We start from the raw sequence: 23,999 nt of genomic DNA, 5'->3' as shown, positions 1-23,999 counted from the left end.
GGAGGTGTCTGGTGCCTTGCTCAAGGACACCACAGCAGGGCCTAGGAGGTGAACCGGGACCTCTCCAAGTAGCAGTCCACTTTCCATATTTCCATTATTTTCAAGTCTGTTCGGGGACTTGAACCGGCAATCCTACGATTCCCAGTCCAAGCCCCTACTGACTGAGCCACTGCTGGACTTTGTGGTAGAGAATCCTAGTTTTGACAACCAAAGCTCATTGTAGAGCGGTAATGCTTTTTCTGTGGCTATTGCCGTTATTGCTGTGGCTATGGCTGTAGATATTGCTGTCCCAGCTTAGTTTAGTTTCAATGTATAACCTGTGACTAAACACCCAGCATCTGGTCCTGCGCTTGCAGTTGTTAGATTTAGCTGTAACTAGGCGCCTAACTTGTGAATACATTAAAGCATTTAGTAGCTAAATGGCAATTTTATCACAAATGTTCTCTAAAGAGTTAGCGGACAGTAAACTGAAATATTGAAAATGGTGGTACACTAATCGGATGGTAAGAAATACAGCTCTATTGATTTGATAAGCTACTGCTTGCTAAATTGTAATATATACTTTAAAGGCTAAAATATGTTAATGTTGATTAGTGTTTGAATTGTTTGGAAACTAAACAAGTCAAACATTAATAGACACTAACATATTTAAGCCTTTTAGCCTTCACTATATCTGTTGTCTTACCAATGTGCTGGATGCCAATATTCAGTGAGACATCTTGCTGCTGCAATAATAATAAGAATATCCTATTAAGGCCTGCACAAAAAACGTTTCCAAGATTGCAAGAGTCATGACCGTCCATGAGAGGATGGATATTCTTCTGCTTCGTCCTAAGGATATAACCACCTGCCAACTGATTTAAGTGCTGCTTTAATCGGCCTATTGCAGAGTGGCGATCCATACCTGGGAAAGCATTCTGCCTGAATGAGGAAACAATAGCTCGAAGCAAAGAGATTATATCTAATGTGAAGCTGCAATTGTTGGTATTAAACTGCTTTCCCTTTTGCATTATTTATGAGCCATTTTCTTGCCTCATTTAAATTGTTTTTCATCATATTATGCATATGATCATACATCATCACATACATCAACTCACTAAGATGTTGCTGATGAATAAGCATAGAGTTAAGCTTTAAGACGTCCACTGTGCGTTCACTAGCAGAAATAATCTCCTCACTGGGAAAAGAGATATTATGGTATGGCCAAATTGCTGAATAACAAAATCTTACTTTGCACGCTGGCTCACTTATTCGTTCCTGACCTTTTAAAACTAGGGCAACTTAGATGCATGCTAGGTCACATAATATCTTTACTCTCCAGTGCATTGAAGGTGTTGTGCCCATTATAATTGATGGCATGATGTTGACTCCAAGCCAAGACATACCGTATGTCTCGTTCTGAAGAGGAGTGATAAGGATAATGTGCATCACACAGCAGGCGTTGAACTGCAGAGGAAATAAGCGAAGCCAAGTCTCTGCTGGTGTTAGAGAAACAACAAATGTGTTTGATTATAGCAGTGTAAAGATGTAGAGATAATATCTAGGGTAGATTGAAGAAAAATGGTCCTTTTGATGGTTCAGTGTTTTAACACAGTTGTGAAGAAACCTACAAAAAAAATGTCTGGATACTAAACCAACAACAGACTCCTCATTTTGTATTGGCTGCAAGTCGAACAAAAACAACTCATAATATGTCCCTTTGATGGAGCCGAACTTAGTCATACAATACATGTTACAAACACTGTAGCCCATTTAATCCATGATTGCCAATGAGTAATTCATTTAGTTGTAAAATATAATATGAATTTTTGGACTTGACAGAAGGTCTCTTACCGCAGTAAAACGTCTCACTCTGTTCAAATCTTCATCTATTTTTTACATTTAGCTTGGGGCTGTCTTTACTCGTGGTTAGGTCCATTTCACCAGTGGGGTTTTACTGACGAAAAAAAGTGTTTTGTTGCTACGGTTACCTTGTGCTCTAATTCAGAATCCCGGTTAAACATTTAACAACATTTTAAAATGTCAAGTCATCCAGTTTTAATGAAAACCTGCCAGGCTAGCGGAAATTAACCTTTCTGTGACAATCGTATATGGGCAGAAAATGTGTCTGTGGCAATCGTTGCCTCTGCGTAGTGCATTTTAAATGTTGTGTGAAACATGTTTTATTTAGTAGATTAAGTCATGAAGATTGGTAAGAAATCTACATACAACATGTGTTTAAGTTAAATTGTTTTTGTTGAAACATAGCAAAACATTTGAAATAGAAATAAGAAATATACAGATAGTGAATAGTGCCATGAAATGGAATATTAAAGGAAAATATAATATAAGTGTAAGTGTAAAATGTGCATGTTAAGTCCAGTTTACAGAGAGGCTATGGAGCAGTGAGTTGTCTGCCAGCCAGGGGGAAATTGTTGTAGAGTGTACCATACAAGATGTGACAAAATATAACAATCACCCCCCAAAAAAAAGACATTTAAAATCATGTTTCTACACACTGATCATTCAGAGCCACATTATATAGTAGCATGTAGCTTCAAAGGCAGTCCCACTTTCAAAGACATTTATAATGAAGGGTTTTCATTCAACTTTAATGCAGAATTAACCTGTATGCTAACATTTTGCTTTGTCCTTGCTTTATCTTCCCTGTAAATCATTACAAGTTCTAATTAACTCATTTAACAAACATTGATGAAACAGACACATGTAGCCGCAGCATAATGACCTTATTGTAATAATGATGTATAGTTCATTCAGATAAAACTGCAAGCCTACACTTTTCCTCCCCACCATCATAAAACCCGGCCGCGTCGCATGAAATTGATTACATCTGTAATTCACCTCGCTGTAGCAAGGCAGCATGAAACACTCAACCTTTTTTTCCGAACCCTCTGCCCACTGCAGAACAGGGATCAATATCAGCAGAGATTCAGCTGTGAAACTCGATAGAGGAGGTGATAGGGATATAAGTTCAAATGGAGACTGTATTCTTTAAATGGCCTTCAAAGACTGAGCTTCAGATTGATGGAGAGACGTGACATGTAATTGAATTACTGACACACGGCAGCATGTGTCTGTTCTTTACTGTACTATATCATTTTGTTGAATTGTTTTTGGGGTTTATTGGTTTTATTCAAACAAATACATTCCTGTTGGCTATTCTGGCTCCAAAATGGTGGAAAGGAGCTGTTTTACCTTACTTGAAACTATTGCACCAAGACTTCCAGAGGTTTACCGCACATTTGAAGCAAATAAAGCCTCAGCTAAATGAAAGGTAATGTAAACAATAACTCGTGAGCCCATATGATGATTGTGTCATAAATATTGTTAACTTCTAGAGAGAACAGGGGTTAGTAGCCCACCACTAAACTGAACTTGATGGTTCTTTCTTAACTTTGGAAAAAATGATTTTTACTTGTTTGTTCTAAAGCTTTCATTCATAGTTTACAGTACCATTCACTTTATTGTTTCCAATCCAGTCCAGATGTTCAAACTTTCCATCATTTTAGTATTTCTTTTAGTATTCCTTTATTATTATCTCATTCTTGACTTTGCACACAGAAATCATTCTCAGAATAACAATAAATGGTGAAAATACTTTGTATAAACCCATAGCAACAAGAAAAATGTAAGAACTTGAAGGCTGCATGACGGTGAACGGTGACCTTGAGATAAGTTTGTTTTCTCACCATCTAAATTGTTTCAAAGTTGAGAATAAAAAATAACAAAAACTTGTGTCCCACATAATTTAAAACTTTCGCTATTCATGCAGTCAAGTGTATTGTTATAGCCACTTTCCTCCCACACGTTGGTCCGGTTCATTCCACAATAACTGTGACTCATCTAGGTGAGCGCTGCAGATAAAATCAGTCTCTGTATAACCTCCACAGGGTTTGAATGACCACATAGTGAATAGTCTGCAATGAAAGTTTATTTTCATATTATTCTGCTTCCACTGTTGGTGTTTTTGCTCATGAATTCCATGCTTTGTGACTGCTTTTGAAGTGAGTATGCTACTGTGATTATAAAGTATGGCCACTGAAAATGAAATACGAACGAAAGAATAAACGTTATAGCAGAGCTGGTTTCAGTGGAATCAGGAATTCAATGCATAACTTGAGCAGAAAAGTGACAAAGACACTGTGCAGAAACACAAAGCATATCTTCTTCTCCTTCTCGAGGTGATTTTTCCTGTCATTTTGGTCTTATTCTGAACAAGTCTAAAAACGTGAATGTTCTCCGAAATTATCCAGTACCAAAGAATAGTGCTTGAGTATCAGTCAGACAGAGAGTATGAATAATGTTTGAATCCTACTTCATTTCTACCCTCAGGACTCACCACGCTGCAGGTTGTTCTGGACACAGCGGCAGAGAGGAAGTGGCAGGTGACAGCGATCAACGTGGGGAACCTGAAAGACGAGAGGAAGGACGAGGCCTACCGCTCTCTGTTTCAAGATTTGGAGAACAAAAAGGAGAGGAGGATGATCCTGGACTGTGAACAAGACAAAGTCAAAGACATCATGGAACAGGTAGTGTGTAGAGTTTGTTATTGTTCTTGCTAGAGCTGGGCATCCTGTACATACAAGGCAATATGCTGTACGTAGGCAGTACTGCAACAAAGAATACATCTTTAATATCTGCAGAAAAACATTGAGGACTTACAGTATACCGTTATCCCGACAGGATTTGGACAGCTTTGCTCCACTGTTAGCGCAGAGTTTCTGGTGTTGGTGTGTTGTCGTTGTTTGATGAGTCATTTGTGACTTTCAAGCGGGTTAGGTGTACTGGGATTCAGGTAGAGGAATAAACGATGATACTGCCATGTTTTCAGTTGTTGGAACAAATAGTGCCCTTATGGGGGTGTACTGCTGTCAGCATTCAGACTGCTTTCTTTGGTTCAGGTCCAGTTTTTCTTGTTTTAACTCTTCCATATCAATGCTTTTGTTTTTTGTGGATTCTAGATTTAGGGTTGATATTGATTGAGTGAGAAAGGCCTGTAATAGGATGGCAACTCAAGAAAGTTAGTATATCTAAGGAGGCTAGTGTCTTGTCTTGTATTATCATTCTCTCTTTACTATTAAACATCAATGAGAGTTATTACAAATTTAGCAATAAGAGAATAATTAGCATATCATCAAAAGCTTGACAATTGATTGGTTAAGACAACACACATTTTTCAATATATATTTTTGATTCATACATTTTTTGTACTTACAATGCTTAGAAAACTGCAGGGAAGAGGCATAAAACCACCAAAATGACTCATAATTTACACAGCAATGTACCTAAAGTTTGCTAACATAAGCCAACAGTAGCCATCATAAGCTGCTAGCCATACCAGACAAGGAACAATTAATACATCACAAATCACTCAAACCTAAATACAACCAAAAACAAGACTCTTTTCCTGACTACAGTCCATTCAACTGAACTGAAAACTAACTTTGACTTTTTACAACTCAAGGACATAATTCTTACCTTCCTTTTTGTTTCTAATCATGATACTTGATTTGAAAACAGCCAAGAAGAAGGGCAAATATGAATATATTACTGTGTGGGAATTCAACGGGGAAGTGTAAATAACAATTACCGGCAGGGATTGCAGACGACGCTTACAACCTCATTGTCCTTGAATTACTACTAGAGGACAAAAGTGATATTCAGACCAAAATGTCTCCATTTGATACGGCACTTAGAAAAACAACATTGTCACAAGGACCCAGAAGCCCAGCAGATGTAGAAAGGCACCATAACAATTATACTAATTGTTCATTTAGGCGGTAAACAAAACTGCAATTAAAGGAAAAACAGATGCACATAAACAGGTTTTATTTACTCCACCCTTTACCCAGGAGAGAGGCTTATCGATTAGCATTTAAAGCATGCCAACTTCTGTTTAAATGAATCCTGAATGAAATCAATGCCTTGAGCCACACTGCCTGTTTATCTTGGAAAAACAGAATCTGCTCAGGTGGAAGTTTCTTGCTTCATGTCAAAGACATTTACGTGCGAGATACAAGACAATATTATTCAAATTCTTCAAGCTGCGGCGGCCCTGAGAAACGGAGGTGCCACTCAAGCAACAGGATTAGTTTCAGGTGTCTCATTTATGTGTGGTACAGAAAAGGTACATAACAGAGATATTCATGTTATTTTCTGCTTTTCTGCTCTCCAGATAAGGGTAATTTATTTGGAATTGGATCTCTCTGTCTAGGAGTATTTGACTGTAAACGGCACAGTTTTTTCCTTCACTGATAAGGATTAGGCATGTTTGGGTTGGAATATCATTTCATATTTGTGCAGTTTGGATAGGTATTCATGTTGCCATCTTGTTTACTCGAGACTTGACGCTCTTATTCCTGTGTGAGCTTATGTTTTATTTATCTTATTACTCTGCAGATCATCACAATTGGCAGACATGTTAAAGGTTACCACTACATCATAGCCAATCTGGTAAGTTAACTGATTTTTCTACATTTGTTCAAGATTTTGGTCAATTTGTTTCTAAAACGCCTCTGATTTAAAGATAACATCTGAGTCTTATCTTTATGTTATCAGGGTTTCATCGATGGGGACCTTACCAAAATCCAGTACGGCGGTGCCAACATGTCGGGCTTTCAGATTGTTGATTTCGAGGATCCTTTGGTGTCCAAGTTTGACCAGAGATGGGAAGCCCTAGAAGAAAAGGAGTATCCTGGTGCCGACAGTAAAATAAGGGTGAGTTCAAACATTCACACACGTTGCTTTTTCTTGATTTGTGAGACAGGTTTGCTGGATGAAAATGTCTTTGTAAGCACTTTAATGTGCCTCCGTTGCTGTTATGGAAGTAAACAATGCTGTCACCGATTTTACGACCACATTAAACACCTCTCGGAGTAAAGAGTCTTGTGCTCTGTAACCCAACTCAGTTGTTTGTGCTAGCATGTCCTATACAAATGATATTATTTAATATTCATGCAATGTTAATTAGATCAGAATTTTATGATATTATATATTTTTTTTCCAATTTGCTGCTGATACCAGCCATTTGATGTAACTACTATAGTATTGGCTCAGAACTGAACTCGCCTCCCACTCTTTGTCTTCAAGAGACATTGTAAACTACTCCCATTTGACATCCTCCGCCAAAACATTTCCACCACCTTCTGACTGCAAAATAGTCAAAGTTCAGGATCTTTTTTATTACCTCACAGCCAGGCTGCTGAAAGTGGTTCAAGTCCAGGTGAAAAATCACTCTGACATTTACAACACTGAACAAACTAGCGCAGCAAAGACCATAAATACATCAGAAAAAATAAAAAGACTACCAGACGTAAAATATGCACTCTAATTAGCACTATTTTCCCTAATTCCAGGGAGGATAATGAGCAGGACGTGTGTTTTGTGAGTGTTTAAAACTTCAGAGGGATGCTTATTTTCGACATTTCCATTTGTGCTAAACACGAACGTGAGGTTAGACCTTAGCGTTAAAGCCTCTTTTTTTCAGCTAGTTATTCTATTCATAAAACATTGTTGGGGCGAAGTTGTGTTCAAGATACATAATGTGACTCGAGGGAAAGAATAGGCATTATCTTTGTAGTTTGCCTAAAGTCATAAATCTATCTGCATTGAAGCAAATTGTGTGTGTTTTGGAGATGTGTCTCCCGTAAAAAGTGACATAAAAATAACGTTGTCATGTATTCTCTCAGCATTGATGTTCTTTGTTATAGAGCAATATTTGACCAGCTGTGCTTGTAAACCAAGGGCGAGCTCTGCCTCTGTGTCTGCAGTTTGATGACACCACATTCAGAGATTGCTTGGTCTTATTTAACTTCGTCACCTCTATTCCAAGAAAGACAAAACAAAAACCTAAAGGATACGAGTGAAATCAGGCAGGATTTATGTTATGTTCAAAAATAAAACCAGTGCCATCAACACATTTTAGCCAAGTTAGTCAATCAGGAGTAACATGTTGTGTTTTTGTTATGGACTTCTTTTATTTGTGAGTATTTATGGTAGAAGGAGCTCAAACTGACTAAAGTATACATGTGTATTAATGGTGATGCTGATTAATGGGTTTTAACAGTTCTTAAAATCAATCGCAGGCGAATAATCAATATCAGGATTGAGAGAGAGTAAACATTGTGGTTGAAACAAATGGTTAAGCTGATGGATTGTTACCTCTCTGTCAACCCCAATCTCAATATCTGTTCTCTTTGTCCTGCTGTAGTACACATCAGCGTTGACCTATGACGCCGTGCAGGTGATGACAGAGGCCTTCCGCTACCTGCACAAGCAACGCATCGACTTCACCAGGAGGGCCAACACTGGTGACTGCCTGGCCAACCCCGCTGTTCCCTGGGCTCAGGGAGTGGAGATAGAGCGAGCACTAAAACAGGTAACACTTCACACTTATACACATCCTTTTATTGGGGAAGATCTCTGTTGAGAAATGCACAAAACATCCACCCAAGGAACATTTTTTACAATGTGGAAACGGTCAGCTATACGGACAGCTATTCTTCAGAAGAGAAAAAGAGCTGAGCTTTGAATCAAGACAGATTAGCATCACTCCTGCTGAGAAATGGAGCCTTACAGCAAACGGAAAGCCAGTGATTTTTCCTTTTTTTTGTATAGCTATACAGGTTCTGTAGTTAAAATACAAATCAAATGGTTACGTGAATCTGCCTTATGAGACAATAACAATCAAAATGAACAGAAAATCTTGACTTACGGTAATCATATTTAGACAACCTATACTTATTCTGAAATAACATCATGGCTAACACGTACATCTGCAGAGATAAAAAGAAAGAAAAAGTATCCGTCAAGTATGTGAAACCAATTTTGTGAAGAGAAATGCTTGTGATGTTACACTGAGAGGTTGGGTTTATCACCCATACTGAGACTTTTGTGATCATTTGAGCATTGGTAAGGAATGTCGCAGAGAGCTTCTCCAGAATTGATTATCACTTGGCTTTGATGCCCTCGTCTTGTACACAGGAAGTCTGGATATGCATATTCAAGATGGGGAATAGTCACTTTAAACCAGTCCATTGGGACAAGACTGGGAGCTACTGGGTCGTGATCAAACACGTCAGATGATGAGCCTGTGATTTATGCACACGCTTTATGAAAAATAAAAGTGTTTTTCACCAGAAAATACATACACTGTGTTTTGTTTCGAAGCACCACATAATTATGTTTACAGGAAATCTCCACAGGATACCATTAAGCCTCCTTCTAGTCCTTTTTGCCTTGGCATTTTTGTTATTTAAGTTGGCTGGCAAAAAGAAGAAGAGATGGAAATTAACTTCCAAGTTTCTCATCACATGCTGCCGTCTCCTCTCAAATCTGGAAAGTGATGGTTTCCTCATATCTTTCTGGTGCTTTGAAGCGCAGCATGAAACCTCATCTGAATTAATTTAGGATCGTGGCACTTAGTCTTCCAAGTTGTAATGTCTTCCTCGACATTAGCCCGGATCCAACTCTTTGAATGCAGTATGATGAATTATACAAAAGACATTGAAAAGCTGTTTGCATGTGACAGAGCAGTCATGGTGTACATGCTGTGACAGCCAGTCTCCAGATGCATTGTTGTAACAGTTTGATTTTCTGTCTCTAAGGTGCGTGTTGAAGGCCTGACAGGAAACATCCAGTTTGATCAACATGGCAAGCGAGTCAACTACTCAGTGAACATAATGGAATTAAAGACTAACGGCCCTGTAAAGGTAAGCATCCGTCCCCTTCTGTAGAAAGGTGTAAATGTCGTTGGATCCTTTTTTTTATCCTATTGGTGATTAAATATTAGGATCAGATTATGTAAAGCAGCATTTTCACAGTGTTCCTACAGGCCTTAAGTATAATCGTACACATGTTTCATGATATGTTTGGTTTTCTTCCCAACAGATTGGATACTGGAATGAAGTCGACAAAATGGCCGTCACCAAATCTGATGTCTTTGCAAATGATTCGACAGGAATGGAAAACAAAACAGTGATTGTCACCACAATCTTGGTAAATATTATAAGATATGATTTCAAGTATAAACTGCTTTCATTTGATTTTCAGTGGTTGGCGTTGGATAGCTTGGGATACAGCTCTTACTGTTGCAAATTTTTCAATGCCTAGGACAAAACATATTTGCCTAGCCAACATGACTGAGGTATTTTCCATCCCACATTTTCCACTATGGAGAGGGTAGATCTGTTATGTTGAAACACACCACTACTGTATAAATCATGGATTCAGATAGACAGCCATATTACCACCAGGCCACTTTTTTTCTTGCTACAAGAATGCTTTGTTTAAGCCCCTTGCTTTCTTGTAGTCACAATGACCTGTCAGCCTGAAGTGAATAATTTGGTTTTAACGCAGCTTTTACTATTGTAGTTTGTGCTGAGCAGTGTTTTCTGTTTTCCTCTTTGTCCTTCAGGAAGCTCCATATGTAATGCTGAAAAAGAACGCTGACCTTTTTACGGACAATGAGCGCTACGAGGGTTACTGTGTAGATCTGGCTGCGGAGATAGCGAAGCACTGCGGCTTCAAATATCAACTGAAAATAGTGTCGGATGGAAAATACGGAGCCAGAGATGCAGAGACCAAAATCTGGAACGGGATGGTTGGAGAGTTGGTGTACGGGGTGAGTTGTCTTTAACAAAGGGTAACATAAGTCATTCATCCACACAACATGACACTTATTCTAAATATTCTGTTTTGGTTTGATAGAAAGCTGACATCGCAGTGGCTCCTCTGACAATCACTTTGGTACGAGAGGAAGTGATTGACTTCTCCAAACCCTTCATGTCTCTGGGAATCTCCATCATGATAAAGAAGCCTCAGAAATCCAAACCAGGAGTCTTCTCTTTCCTGGATCCGCTGGCCTACGAGATCTGGATGTGTATCGTGTTTGCCTACATCGGAGTCAGCGTGGTGCTGTTCCTCGTCAGCCGCTTCAGCCCGTACGAGTGGCACACTGAGGAGTATGAGGACGGACAGATCCAGACCAATGAGTCGACGAATGAGTTTGGCATATTCAACAGCCTGTGGTTCTCCCTTGGAGCCTTCATGCGCCAAGGCTGTGACATCTCACCTAGGTAGGTCAGAAAAATCAACAGCTGCAGTGTTATCTCAGTTTAATCAACCAAAAATAACTTGTGACTTCATGCATATCTAGGAATGAGAGTGTGCTCTATTGCATTTCTTACTGAGGTTATTGACAGCTGTGATTTTGCAAACGTGATTTAAACCAAGGTGTATGTTTAGCTATGCTGGCAGTCTGTTTGTCCAACACCATAATCCAGTATTGGGATCAATTGATGGACTAGAATCAATGCACAACAAGGAACAAGCAACTTACAATACAACAGTACAATGAACCATAAATATACAAACTCAAAACTGCAAGAATCATGCACGTACATTAGCTTTCAACAAGACAAACCACTTCTAGTGCTACTGGATTGGCATCAAATAAGCCAAACCTTTCTACAGTATGTGCGTAGCAAGTAACAAATGTGACTCACTTTTTCAATATTCCTGGCAGGATATTTTCAAACTAGAGCAAAACCTTTAGTTTTTTGGTCGATAGAGAGGTTAACAACCTCTAGGGCCACTATAAGGACTGTTAATATCTCAATGTATGGCAGCCAGGGCCAGTTCTGCTGTGTTATAATGTATTTAGAAGGGCCTAAAAAGTGATAGACTCTGTGATTGCTCATGCTTTTATTTTGTATTTCCTAGATCCAATTCATGAAGGTCCTGCAGTAAGGGAGTGAAGTAAATGGTTCTCCCTAATTAATTTAGTGTCAGATACACTTCTGCATATAAACATTTAATATCTTGTGAGAGCAGGCACTTGTAAGTAATGTCAGAGTCTTGTTTTCCCCGGAGATGATTCAACATGTCTTCTACATCTCATCCCGATGATGTGAGGGGTGTCAACATGCCTCCCAATCAGGAGACTGTGTTGTTTATTATTATACAATGCCAGGTTATTTCTCCAACTGAAGCGAGACTTTCTATCTAGTAGTTCAAAGTGTATAACTTTAATAGCAAAATCCCTTAGGAAATCCCTTTAACAAACATGGAACTTTAATTAAAGCTCGTCCACTCATTCCATGTAATAAAGTGTTGAATGATAACAAACACAAATCAACATTTATTTATATTTGTTTTCCTGATAGATCTCTGTCTGGCCGCATTGTTGGAGGCGTTTGGTGGTTCTTCACTTTAATCATCATCTCCTCCTACACCGCCAACCTGGCTGCTTTCCTGACTGTCGAGAGGATGGTGTCCCCCATTGAAAGTGCAGAGGACCTGGCGAAACAGACTGAGATAGCCTATGGGACTCTGGACTCTGGCTCTACCAAAGAGTTTTTTAGGGTATGAGATACTCTCTTTAACTGCAAAAACTAGGCTTTATATTTTAGACTTAGTAACGGAAACACAACATACCTTACTTCTTGGTGAACCATGTTTCGTTCCTGAAAATATTACCAGGATACTATACTAGTGCAGGAAATTTAGATTTTTGGAGGTCATACATTTGCACCTGGCAAATCAGTCTTGAATTTCCATGAGAAAAGTATGATCTACCTTCCACCAAGATAAATATATTTAAGTAGTAATTTTATGCCTAAATCAGCTAAAATTCACATCAGCATACCATAATGCAATGTCTGGAGCAATACCCAATGTGTCTGAAAGCTGTTTTGACTGACTTTATTAAGAAAAAGGTCTTTTTCCCTTTGTCTTTTCTTCAAACAGCGCTCAAAAATTGCCCTCTTTGACAAAATGTGGACATACATGCGCAGTGCGGAGCCCTCTGTGTTTGTGAAAACCACAGCCGAGGGGGTTCTAAGGGTCCGCAAGTCCAAGGGGAAGTACGCCTACCTGCTGGAGTCGACCATGAACGAGTACATCGAGCAGCGAAAACCCTGCGACACCATGAAGGTCGGAGGAAACCTCGACTCCAAAGGATACGGGATCGCCACGCCGAAAGGATCCTCATTAAGGTGGGTGGAATAGTATAACAATGTGTCCAATGTTGTTATAGTATCCCACCTACCCTGATGTAGCTTTGCTTATTTGTCTCTGGTTTGTATAAGGAGATGAGGTAAAGCCAATTCCCCTTCAAATTCTTTAAAACCCATTGCAATTTATTGTAAGTCGATAAATTGCAAAAAAATGTTTAGTCATTTTTTTAAATATTTGATTATTGACAAATTTGCTGCAATATTTTCCCAAATTATTACTATTAATGAACTACAGAGTATATTGAGACTCATTCCTCTAATCCAGGCTGGTTTGCAGCTGGATTTTTGAGACTTATTATATTAAAATACTCTTTTATACTCTTATTAATCCTGATTCGAACCTTTTATAATGCTCCCATATAATCTAAATTTAGATTGCTCTCCTATAGTCTTTATGTTTAGTTCTGTCCTAGCTTGTCTTTGTATATGTTTCTATATGCTTAACAATTTGCCTTACTGTTCTGCTCTTTCTCTCATTTAAATAATGTTGAAGTATTGCATAGTTTGTAAATCTATGATAGGATATTTTAGGAATGTATAGATAAATGTCTATTTTTCTTACTGTGTTTTGCTAAACCCTTGCAGTACACTCACCTTATTTAATTACATAATGACTTTTTCCTTTGTGGAAAAAAATTGGAGGAAATTCAAAATATATACCGTCCTTTTATTTGTGGCACTGCTTGGGTTTCAATATGTATTAAGTATGCATTGTTGAATTTTGATTATTGAAGCCATTTAGATATATATTATAGCCTTTTTCTCAGTGTGCCCCTCAATTGGATCAGCTGCACCAAATCTCCCTCACCAAACATAGTTATATATTAATTATTTAATGGGTAGTTGGGTTAGATGGTAATTTATTTGGGAAATGTTGCATGTTTTTGACATATTTCCATGAGGTCTAACCATGTTTTCCCCATTACTGCTGTTTTGCTGTCTCTCTTTTAGTGGAGTCACTTGCCAGACACTGTTATATGTATGTTGTGGATGTGAGTACGTTGCTGTAGCCACTAGTCCCCCTAGTCTTAGCACTCTGTCCTCTCTGTTGTGTTACAGCTATGCTCTGCCACCTTTGACAAACATTCATGTTACACTTGATCTTGATTATAGGATAGCTATTTTGTGATATAACTACCCAAATACTATGAGAGGGGAGGGGGGGATAATAGACATAAATCTACTATTTTATCTCTAAAATGAGGGAGTGATAGACAGACAATTGATAAGTGGCTCACCCTGTCTTACAAGTATGTTTTATCGTTTCAAGAAATGCGGTTAACCTCGCAGTACTAAAACTGAATGAGCAAGGCCTGTTGGACAAATTGAAAAACAAATGGTGGTACGACAAAGGAGAGTGCGGCAGCGGGGGAGGTGATTCCAAGGTCAGCCCCAGTGAGCAAAGTGATGGGTAACTCATTGCAACTCCCAAAAGTAAGCAGCAAACCAGCACAGGATCCCGATCCACACTGACAGCAGGCCAGTCACCTGCTGAATCAGCGCCACAGCTAGCAACCCTCAGCAACGTGAATCATCGACACGTACTGACAATCAGGTCTCCAAAGAAAGTACAAGACATGTACCTTGAACTCATTAGCTTAGCCTCCTCCCATTGGCCCACTGTACTTGGATATACGGTACATCTATTGCCCTTGCTGCTTACTTCAGGCGATACGTTAATGCACATTTGGCTCTGCAAAACTCGCATTTGCTTAGGCCAAATGGCGCATCAACGTCTATCGCCACTGCAACGGAAAGAAGAGAAAGAAATGTAAGAAAGAGAATCAAAGACAGAAAAAAAAGTTTAATCAGTGTTAATGTAATAATAACATAAAATAACATTGATAATGTTATTTATGTTATTTTCCACGTGAAGAACGCCAGTAAACCTTGCGGTATTGAAACTCAGTGAGCAAGGAGTCTTAGACAAGCTGAAAAACAAATGGTGGTACGATAAGGGTGAATGTGGAGCCAAGGACTCTGGAAGTAAGGTTAGTCACTGCAGGTTCTATGTGATTCAAGCACACTCATAATTATTAGTGGGAATGACCCCATTTAAAGTAATGATAAATCATTTCAAGCAAATGCACAAACAAAGCATGAGATGCCTTGGTAAGATGTAATTTACTAATGCCTGCAGATTTACTAATGATTAATACCATTTATATTATTTTATAATACAGTAATGCATGCAATGTCATTCTTGAAATGTGCACTTTTTATCAAAATGACCCGTTAAATCCTCTTTTTCCAGCTCCCCAATTTCCAAAGACAAATGAAATGGAAAGCTTTTTTCTTACAAAAAAGCTTTCATGCAATATTAATGAATTTAAAAAAAATTGGACACAGCTACACAAAGGAAGCGCTCACAGCACTACTGAATACTGAAATCTGACAGTGATTGGCTAATCTCTGGACCATCTATAAAGGGTGTCCAATGGTGTTAACTGTCCTCTGTTGTATTTGTACCACTGTCTTTCACTGTGTAGTACCGTGTGTGAGTCTTGTTTTTTTTTCTTTTTGTTTGCGTGGCCTCGTGTTGATCTAAGTGTGTTATTAATGGAGTTCACACTGATTTCACAGTTACCTCTCACTCTTATCACTTAAAATATATCACAAATTAAGAAAAAACCCACCATTAAAAAAAGTCTAATAGCAAACCGCTCCTTCACCTACCTTTTTTCCCAATGTTAAGCTTCATGAAATCAATTATTAATGAAACGATCGGTGTGAAAAAATGAATGACTTTGTTCTGAGTGATTCTCTTTCCTCAGTTGGCACTTGTTTCTTTTCCTTGATAATTGATACTCACCTCTGTCTTGTCACTAGTCCCACTTTTTAAACCGTGTAACTGTAACTGTGTTGTCTATGGCTGTTCTGTTGTCACTTTTCGAAACACACACATATTGTGCACCACTTTGAAAAGGTAGAGCCCTATGTATCCATTTGGCATCCACCTTAAATGAATACATGGGTGTTTAACGCGCTGAAAAACTCACTGTACTGTATGTGTCAGACCCCAATTGGTTTATTACTAAGCTGTCTTCCTCCTTGTCTCTGTCTATAAGTAAAGGTCTTTGAGCACGTTTGTAACAGCTTAGCCCTTTGTTATGGGCAACCCATGTAAATGGTCCTTGTACAGTACAAATTTCGGATGTAGATCCACAACACATAGACTGTATATGCACTGCATACAAACTGCTGCTGCATTTCATTATGATTACAGTAGGCTAACCTTACCCACCTACACTGCTTTAAATTTACCCCAAATGAAAAAGCACCCGTGTGTTATGTCTTGTTAATTTCTGTGCTTTTTAGATATTATTGGCTGTCAAACAGATGTATAATCATTATTAGATGTAGTGGTGCATTTTTGTGCATTTTTAGTTTCTGTTGTGATTGTTTTATTCATGTGCATTTTTAAAATCTTTCCAACTTTCACTTTTGCTCTTCCGCTGAACTCTGTCTCGTGTGCATTTCGCAGGAGAAGACCAGCGCTCTCAGCCTGAGCAACGTGGCTGGGGTCTTCTACATTCTGGTCGGAGGACTCGGTTTGGCCATGCTGGTGGCCTTGATTGAGTTCTGTTACAAGTCCCGAGCCGAGGCCAAGCGAATGAAGGTGGCAAAGAATGCACAGAATATTAACCCACCTTCCTCGCAGAATTCACAGAATTTTGCAACTTATAAGGAAGGTTACAACGTATATGGGATCGAAAGTGTAAAAATTTAGGGGGTAGGGAACGAGGATTTCATAAATTCCCCCTAATGCACGCTTTTTTGGCTCCATCCGTTCCATCCTTCAGTGTTAGTGAATGAAGAGGTTGGCCAAAGGATCGTATGTACTGGTGACTTATGATTTAATGAGAGAGAGAGCTATTACCCTTTTTAAAGACTAAAACTGTGTTCGTCCATTTAAGTTTCCTTACTATTTTAAACCATTTTCATGTATGACTGTTGATGGCCATGCTTGTTAATGCCTCTGTCCTAGTAACGCATTTCAACAGTAATGCTTGTAATGACCATGCATAAGCCTTTACATGATCATTTGACTCTTGCATTGTGTTAACCATGAAGATCATATTTGGTTCTCATCTACATTGTCATGTTTTCAACATTTTATAATCTTTTAAGCTTACAGATGTTGAGATACTCTAACCTAACATGTTGCCTCCTTGTTTGTTTATGGATTCTTGTGGGTGTGAATGTGTTAATGTTTGCGGCTGGTTTGTGTGTGTGCGTACACGTGACATTTTTGTATTTAGATGACCTTTGGGGACGCCATGAGGAACAAAGCAAGACTTTCCGTCACTGGGAGTACCGGGGAGAATGGTCGAGTGATGACTCCAGAGTTTCCTAAAGCTGTCCACGCTGTCCCGTACGCGAGACCTGACATGGGACTAAACGTCAGCCTGACAGATCTGTCCTGATCAATGAGAAACTTCTGAGTGCCTTAAAATGGTTTCAATAGAGCGATTTTTCTTTCATGTTCCGTCCTGCCCTCCCTCCTTCTGTTCTGCGGCTTTTTCTGTCTGTCTGGTGAAAACGGAAAAGATGGAGGCTTCATTTTGTGGCTCACAAAGACTTGTATTGTTGCTCTCTGTCTCTATTTCTCACCTCATAAAACCCCTCTTGCTCTCTGGATGGAATAACATCTCGGACTATAAAAGGGAGGCTCTTTTTTTCTAAACTGAAGACACCACGCTTTCCTATCTGACTGTCTGGACTGGACTGAAACGGAGACGAGGGCTTTGATTGACGGCGACGGCTGCTTCTGGGAGTCCGAGTTTCAGTCATCTCAACTGTGTGTGTGTGTGTGTGTGTGTGTGTGTGTGTGTGTGTGTGTGTGTGTGTGTGTGTGTGTGTGTGTGTGTGTGTGTGTGTGTGTGTGTGTGTGTGTGTGTGTGTGTGTGTGTGTGTGTGTGTGTGTGTGTGTGCGCGTGCGCGCGCGCGCGCCTCTCTGTCTGTCTCTGTCTGTCTCTGTCTGTCTCTGTCTGTCTCTGTCTGTCTCTGTCTGTCTCTGTCTGTCTCTGTCTGTGTGTCTGTGTAGAACTTGAGGGTGTGTGTGTCCGGGGAAGATTTGTCAAAATCACACTGTTTCTGTAGCCACCACCGCCGAACAGGATTTTCAAGCACACTTGATATCATCTGCATTAAGATGTGAAAATGTCTTTTTTTTCTAAGAAAATCTAAAAAAAAAATGTTTATTGAAAAAAAGTATTTTTATGTATTTTCACAAAACAGCTTTTAAATAAACTTGCTTACATACTGGTTGGATATAAACATCTTAATGTGTGAGTATTCAAAAGGAAAAAAATACTAAACAGCTTCTAGTTCCATATTTTTAAAGCCAAATACATTGCATATGGGGCTGAGATGTTGAAATCATGTAATTAATTCTTATTCTAAACTTTTCCTGTATATTTTATTCTTTAACATTTGGTGTTGATATGAAATATATGTCAATGCTTAACATTTGGACTCAATCCTTCTATGTTTTACTTGTTAGAGTTGGTACAGCGATTTTGCCTTATACTTTTGTCTTTCCGTTTCTGCTTCCGCGCTTTTGTTGTTTGTATTTTTTCTGCCGAGAACCAGGGTTGTTCTACTTTGAAAAAGGAAATTGAACTGTTTACATGCCATCAATGCAAAATAAAAAAAAAACAGTACAATATTATCGCATCACATTTTAAAGTGACATCAAAAAGAGGCATCGACGTCTACAAGGTGGTTTTAAATGCCAAATAAGTGACAGTGCCAAAATCTAGTGCCAGTAGATATGAATATAGTCTTAATATAGTCAATCACTGTCCTCTCAGTGAATGTAAATTATACATTCTGTAATTTTTGTAACTAGATGTACAGTTGGTGGCAATGACAGTGCTAATACAATAGCCTTTACGCTTTGTTTTCCAGTCTCCATGTATTTTGCATTGATCTGACAATAAAGTAGCACCAGTTGCATGTTGTTGCAGAAAATATTACATACGTTTATTTCATTACTGCCAAACATGCGTTTTCATTTTAATGTTGAAGTTGTGAGGTTAACTGTTTGAAATTGGAAATATAATGTTAGACATATATACAATATATACATATATACATATATTTTATACAAAAAGTTTGAATATGAAAAATCATAGCCCCTTTTCATCATGGCGTCAAAGCTACTCTGCTTCCTTTAAATACTAAATTTGGTTACTTATTAAAAAAAACTGTTTTTTTTAGCTATTTAGTCCAACATAAGTTATTTAGAAAACTTATGCAGACGAGCACTTTTAATTATAAGACACACTTTAGTTGTTTTGTTTTTTTAAATTGACGTATGATGTGTCCTCAACTGCAACACAGAGGAAGGTAAACTGTATTAATATTATCACTGTTGTTTTTTTTTTTATATGAACAATATAAACATGTAGTTGCTTATCAAATTTCATCGCATATTCAGGCTATTCTCACTGACATTTTGTATATGGAATGTGTGCTAACTTGTTTATTTTTTGGGACTCTTTCTAAATAAAAGTGGCTGATCTCTTGTTATCTCAAAGTGTTTGTCGTTTGTTTTGCATCAGCAGCTCTTATTCCTGAAGAAAGCATCACTGAGCAAGTTTTTTTGAATGGGGAGAAAATTGAAAGAGGCTTTTGGAGTTTTTGAATCTCATGTAGTAGGTCCGAAAAGTTAACGCCGCATATCTCTCCCCGCCTGCCTCAAACCCCTCCATTAGACTTGCTTCCAGACATAAAAACATCACAATGTAACATTCATGCTTCTTTTGGCTAGCGCTCCAACACATTGTACGTGATAGGCTAAGGGGTGGGACATCTCTTAGCAGTTGACCGATCGCAACAGAGCCCGCCAGGTAAGCAATTAGAACAGACTGGGCTCTGGTTTCAGACAGAGGGTGAAAAGAGGTGCTGCAGCACAGGCAGTATGAGAAAATGAAGAGCTTTTTAAACATCATATCCTAATGTAATTATTGGTTGCACGTGTTTAAATTTCCCACTGCCTGTGTAGTTTATCGTAAAGCTGATCATTATCATGCCAAGGTTAATTGGTCAAGGTACAGGCCCTGTACACGTACATTTTCCAATCACAAATGTGTAAGTTATTTTCCCTGATTAGACCGCTCCTTGAGTGCAGACTGTAAAAGGCTCTGCACACTGCACATGTGTTTTCAATTACTCTGGCTGATTAGCCCTCTGCTCAGGTTGAGTCCAGGTGAAGCTGTGCTTGGAGTTTTGTGATGTCCCTGAGCTCAATGACCACAAGGTAAAATTCACTTTTCTATACAACTTAGGTCAGGACACAAACTGAATGATGTCTACTCGTTGGTGAACAGCTTAATAAAATGTCCACACGCGCACAGCGGTGCACAGAGGAAAATCTGTTTGTTTACTGAAGGTTTATTGAAATGAATCAGGTCACATGTCAAAATGGGTGCAGTTCAACACATCTTTGAGACCCCAGCAATACAGCTACTAAGTGAAGTACATAAAATTAACGGTTCTTGAGATGTGCAAAGTACATATACACACACACACACACACACACACACACACACACACACACACACACACACACACACACACACATTAAAATACATCAACAGACTTTTTAGAGATAATCTATTTTTGGTCACAACATCTTCAAACGTATAATTTCTGCTTTTCAGGTAAGTCAGCATTACCCGCTAGTTTTGTCACACACGGGAGTAAACATGTATTTTCAGGCGAATATAAGGGAAGCCAAGCGGCTCTATGATTCCACAGGGACTTCCCTTAGGGAACATGAATAGAGGTTCACTGTGACACTGTGTTTAAGTCGCATCTCAGGTTTTTAAACCTGTGTTTTTACCTCCATGCATTACATTGTAGAATGTGCATGATGTGATGGACTCATGTGATGGATGCGGGTACCTTGAAGTGACAGGGAACACAAAAAAATGCTCTTTGCTGCAGGCACAAATCACACTCCACCTACACTCCACCCACACACACTGCTCCAAACAGTAGCATGGAGGAGAGGGGTGGCTCACCATCTGGTGTAAAGGTGCATCAGATGGCTCGTGGTTAGTTGACACATCTGTTCTTCGTGAAATGACTCTTTAGCCCGGTGGACCACTCTTAGAGTTCATGTCTCCTCCCCAACAGTCCTTTTGTGTTTGCTATTACTGATATACGTACATGTGTGATATGTTCTACTTATTTTGAAAGACAAGAAAAATCAGTCAGTCTTCGGCACGACGCCAACCAAAGAATAAAGATACTAAGGCCTTCCTGACAAGATGACTTTACGGGGGAGGCACTATTATTCTGTGTCTCACATGCATGCATGCGTGTATGATTAATGGACAGTTTACAGCTAGGGTTATGATATGCAAGCATATTTAAGATAATAGCTTGCTATCAGCCCAAGTGCACATTGCCAGCAGTCATCATTTTTTTTACAACATGTGAGCATGAACACAGATACAGCACATCGATAAATTACATTGCATCTGTTGAGATTGAAGCTATGTCCACAGATCGATGTTGAAGCTATTTAAAGAGCATAATTGCCACCAATTATTAGATTGAATATGAAACTATCTAATAGGATAAAATGAAATGAGAAAAGCAGTTAAATTCTTGGAATTTGGAAGATAGAAGTGTGAGAGTTACTGTCCCTCAGCTTAAAGGTGTTCAAAAAGTAAGCCTTCTTATTGTATATCTTCTTGATCCTTCTTCCTTTAATCATGGAAGGATTTAGTTATGAAACGTACAACTTGAAAGGGAGATGTTCTCATTTTGCCTATGAAACAGAATAATACATACACTTTTAGGCACTCCTCGTCGAACCCACAATAAAGACATGTTCATAACCTTAATGAGTCCCTCTTTTTGTAGTTTCACCATTTAATTTTAGACCAATGACTTCTTAAAGGTTAGGATTATCCCATGGCTACATGACAAACCTTTCACTGCTTTATGAGAGTTGCTGCAGCCTGACGTTGGTTGCCATTTATTGCTTTTGAACTTTTCATACCTGCATGATATAAGAGTATTATGTAGCTAGATCGAAAAAATAAGGAACATATATGTTGGATTCTGACTTTAGAAAGCAACATTGGATTTTGATGTGTGGAAATGACTTATTGAACTAACATTACCCAGGAGCTATTCCATATTTCCACCAATCAGTCTCACCACCGTTGTGTAATCAAGTGTGCTTATGGGCCATTAGTTCAGCCTATCACGCCACGAAGGGATGGTTAACCAAAATGAATTTTCACCCATGTGAGTAATCAACCTGAGGTGCAATCTCCTTCTCCCTCTCTCTCTCTCTCTCTCTCTCTCTCTCTCTCTCTCTCTCTCTCTCTCTCTCTCTCTCTCTCTCTCTCTGTCTCCAGCATTTCACATTGCCAGTTATCATAGGACGTTCGGAGAGGATCCTCCATTGGCTGAAGCTAATGATGACAGAAGGGACACTGAGAACGGCCTGAATCTGTCACCTCATGTGGGAGCCGTCAAAAACACAGCTTGGGCAATGCTTCATCTACAGGTTTATTAACTAAGGCCTTACCTTTAGCTGATTAAAATGCAGCTACGATAAAGAAACGCTCACACAGCAATGGTTGTGCGGACTTGAAATACAAGAGCCTTTTGCAACCAAGTGATTCAAACTTCCGTCAACTTATTGCCATATTCATATTTTTATGAAGCACTGAAACACTGCTTTCAACTATCTGTTTCAGTCAGGTAATGTTGTTGTTTTTCTAGTTTATCTAGTTCACAATAGACAATTAAATATGAGTAATAAATTTGGTGACATTTAGTTTCTTATTGATCCATTTTAACTCTACTTTTACACAGTTATATTTTTCGGTGACATTTGTGGTTTGCCTATAGCAGCTTAGTCAGTCTGCCAGCTAAACTTAATGGAGGTGACGCCACACTTAAATGTCACCAGACTGCGGTCAAGAAGACAATTGATGTCAGAATTGTTATTGACTCACTTACCCATTTAAGAAACCAATGGAAGACACAAAATATTGGATATGGAACATATTGAAAGGTATTTCCAGACATCTGCATTTAAAGAGTAACAAGCATGCCATCTAAAACAGCTGCTCAGGTTCCTGTCAGTCTAGATAAAGGGCAGAGGACGCCAATGTTCAGTCCTTCTGGAACCTGAACTCGTAAGGCAGCGATGCAAATACAGGATCAGATGAATTTACATCACAGTGATTCAGATGGCCGTGGACAGGGATTAGTTTGTGCCTCGCAAACCCCTTCAGCCAAGAGATGTTTTTCCCCGGGCGCTGCACGATAGCTGCCCACTGCTCCTAGTACTAGGATGGGTTAAATGCAGAGGACAGTGCTCTGCTGTGTGCATGTATGTGACTAATAAAGAAGGTTTCATCCTCCGATTCTATCTATCGATTCTATCTCTATGTTTACTACAACAGAGCAAGATTGCACCGTGTAACGCACAATGTTGGTGAAACACTTCTGAATAAAATAGGTCAAACATAATTGTTTAACCTAATTAATTGCAATCTCTTAGGGATAAACACAATTCATTTTATCTCATAAGAAAAAGCCTGGAGATGTGAAATTCGTCCTTTTATCTCAAATTAAGAGCTTGTTAGAATTGTTTTCAATGGCATTAGATAACCTATTGTCTTTGAATCAGGAATTGTTTGTGCTGTATTCTGCTGGTGCATTACTCAAAGACACTTTTCTATTTCAAAGACAATTTGAACGTTGTATGCACTTATTTAGATGATTACGTAACACTGCTTGAGATAAATTGTAATTGATTAGCATGTGGATTAAATTAACCTAAAATGGCTTCGGGTAGCCATTACATGTTGTTGTTGTTGTTGGGAGAAATGTCAACACTCATTAGTGTTGTGACATGAAAAATGATTTAGTGAAGACCATTTAATCTGGTTAAATACATAAACCAAAACCTGATTTGAAGTTCATTGATGCCATACATAA

The 23,999-nt window shown here is 38.8% G+C and overlaps 1 protein-coding gene across 7 annotated transcripts in view; it reads left to right on the top strand.

Annotated features, from left to right (window-relative positions):
- Window positions 1-19,553, top strand: part of gria2b (glutamate receptor, ionotropic, AMPA 2b) — a 46,905-nt gene extending 27,352 nt beyond the window's left edge. Inside the window, exons 4-17 of one of the 7 annotated variants that reach the window (XR_010165135.1) lie at window positions 4,333-4,529; window positions 6,400-6,453; window positions 6,559-6,717; window positions 8,210-8,377; window positions 9,606-9,710; window positions 9,889-9,996; window positions 10,415-10,621; window positions 10,708-11,075; window positions 12,165-12,363; window positions 12,748-12,995; window positions 14,287-14,401; window positions 14,893-15,007; window positions 16,501-16,635; window positions 17,279-17,382. Coding sequence is in view for 5 of the 7 variants with exons in the window: in XM_063876311.1 (XP_063732381.1) it covers window positions 4,333-4,529; window positions 6,400-6,453; window positions 6,559-6,717; window positions 8,210-8,377; window positions 9,606-9,710; window positions 9,889-9,996; window positions 10,415-10,621; window positions 10,708-11,075; window positions 12,165-12,363; window positions 12,748-12,995; window positions 14,893-15,007; window positions 16,501-16,635; window positions 17,279-17,443 (2,228 nt within the window). In the remaining 2 variants the exon portion in view is untranslated. Of the gene's footprint in view, window positions 1-4,332; window positions 4,530-6,399; window positions 6,454-6,558; window positions 6,718-8,209; window positions 8,378-9,605; window positions 9,711-9,888; window positions 9,997-10,414; window positions 10,622-10,707; window positions 11,076-12,164; window positions 12,364-12,747; window positions 12,996-14,286; window positions 14,402-14,892; window positions 16,750-17,278 lie in introns of those variants that run through there. The other 6 variants (XR_010165134.1, XM_063876311.1, XM_063876313.1 and 3 more) reach the window with 6 other exon arrangements.
- The last annotated feature ends 4,446 nt before the right edge of the window (window positions 19,554-23,999 follow it).

This window comes from Eleginops maclovinus, chromosome 23 (genome assembly GCF_036324505.1).
Source record: "Eleginops maclovinus isolate JMC-PN-2008 ecotype Puerto Natales chromosome 23, JC_Emac_rtc_rv5, whole genome shotgun sequence".
Classification (NCBI taxonomy): Eukaryota; Metazoa; Chordata; class Actinopteri; order Perciformes; family Eleginopidae; genus Eleginops; species Eleginops maclovinus.
Note: the sequence above shows the minus strand (reverse complement) of the source record. Positions and strands in the feature narration are given on the sequence as shown.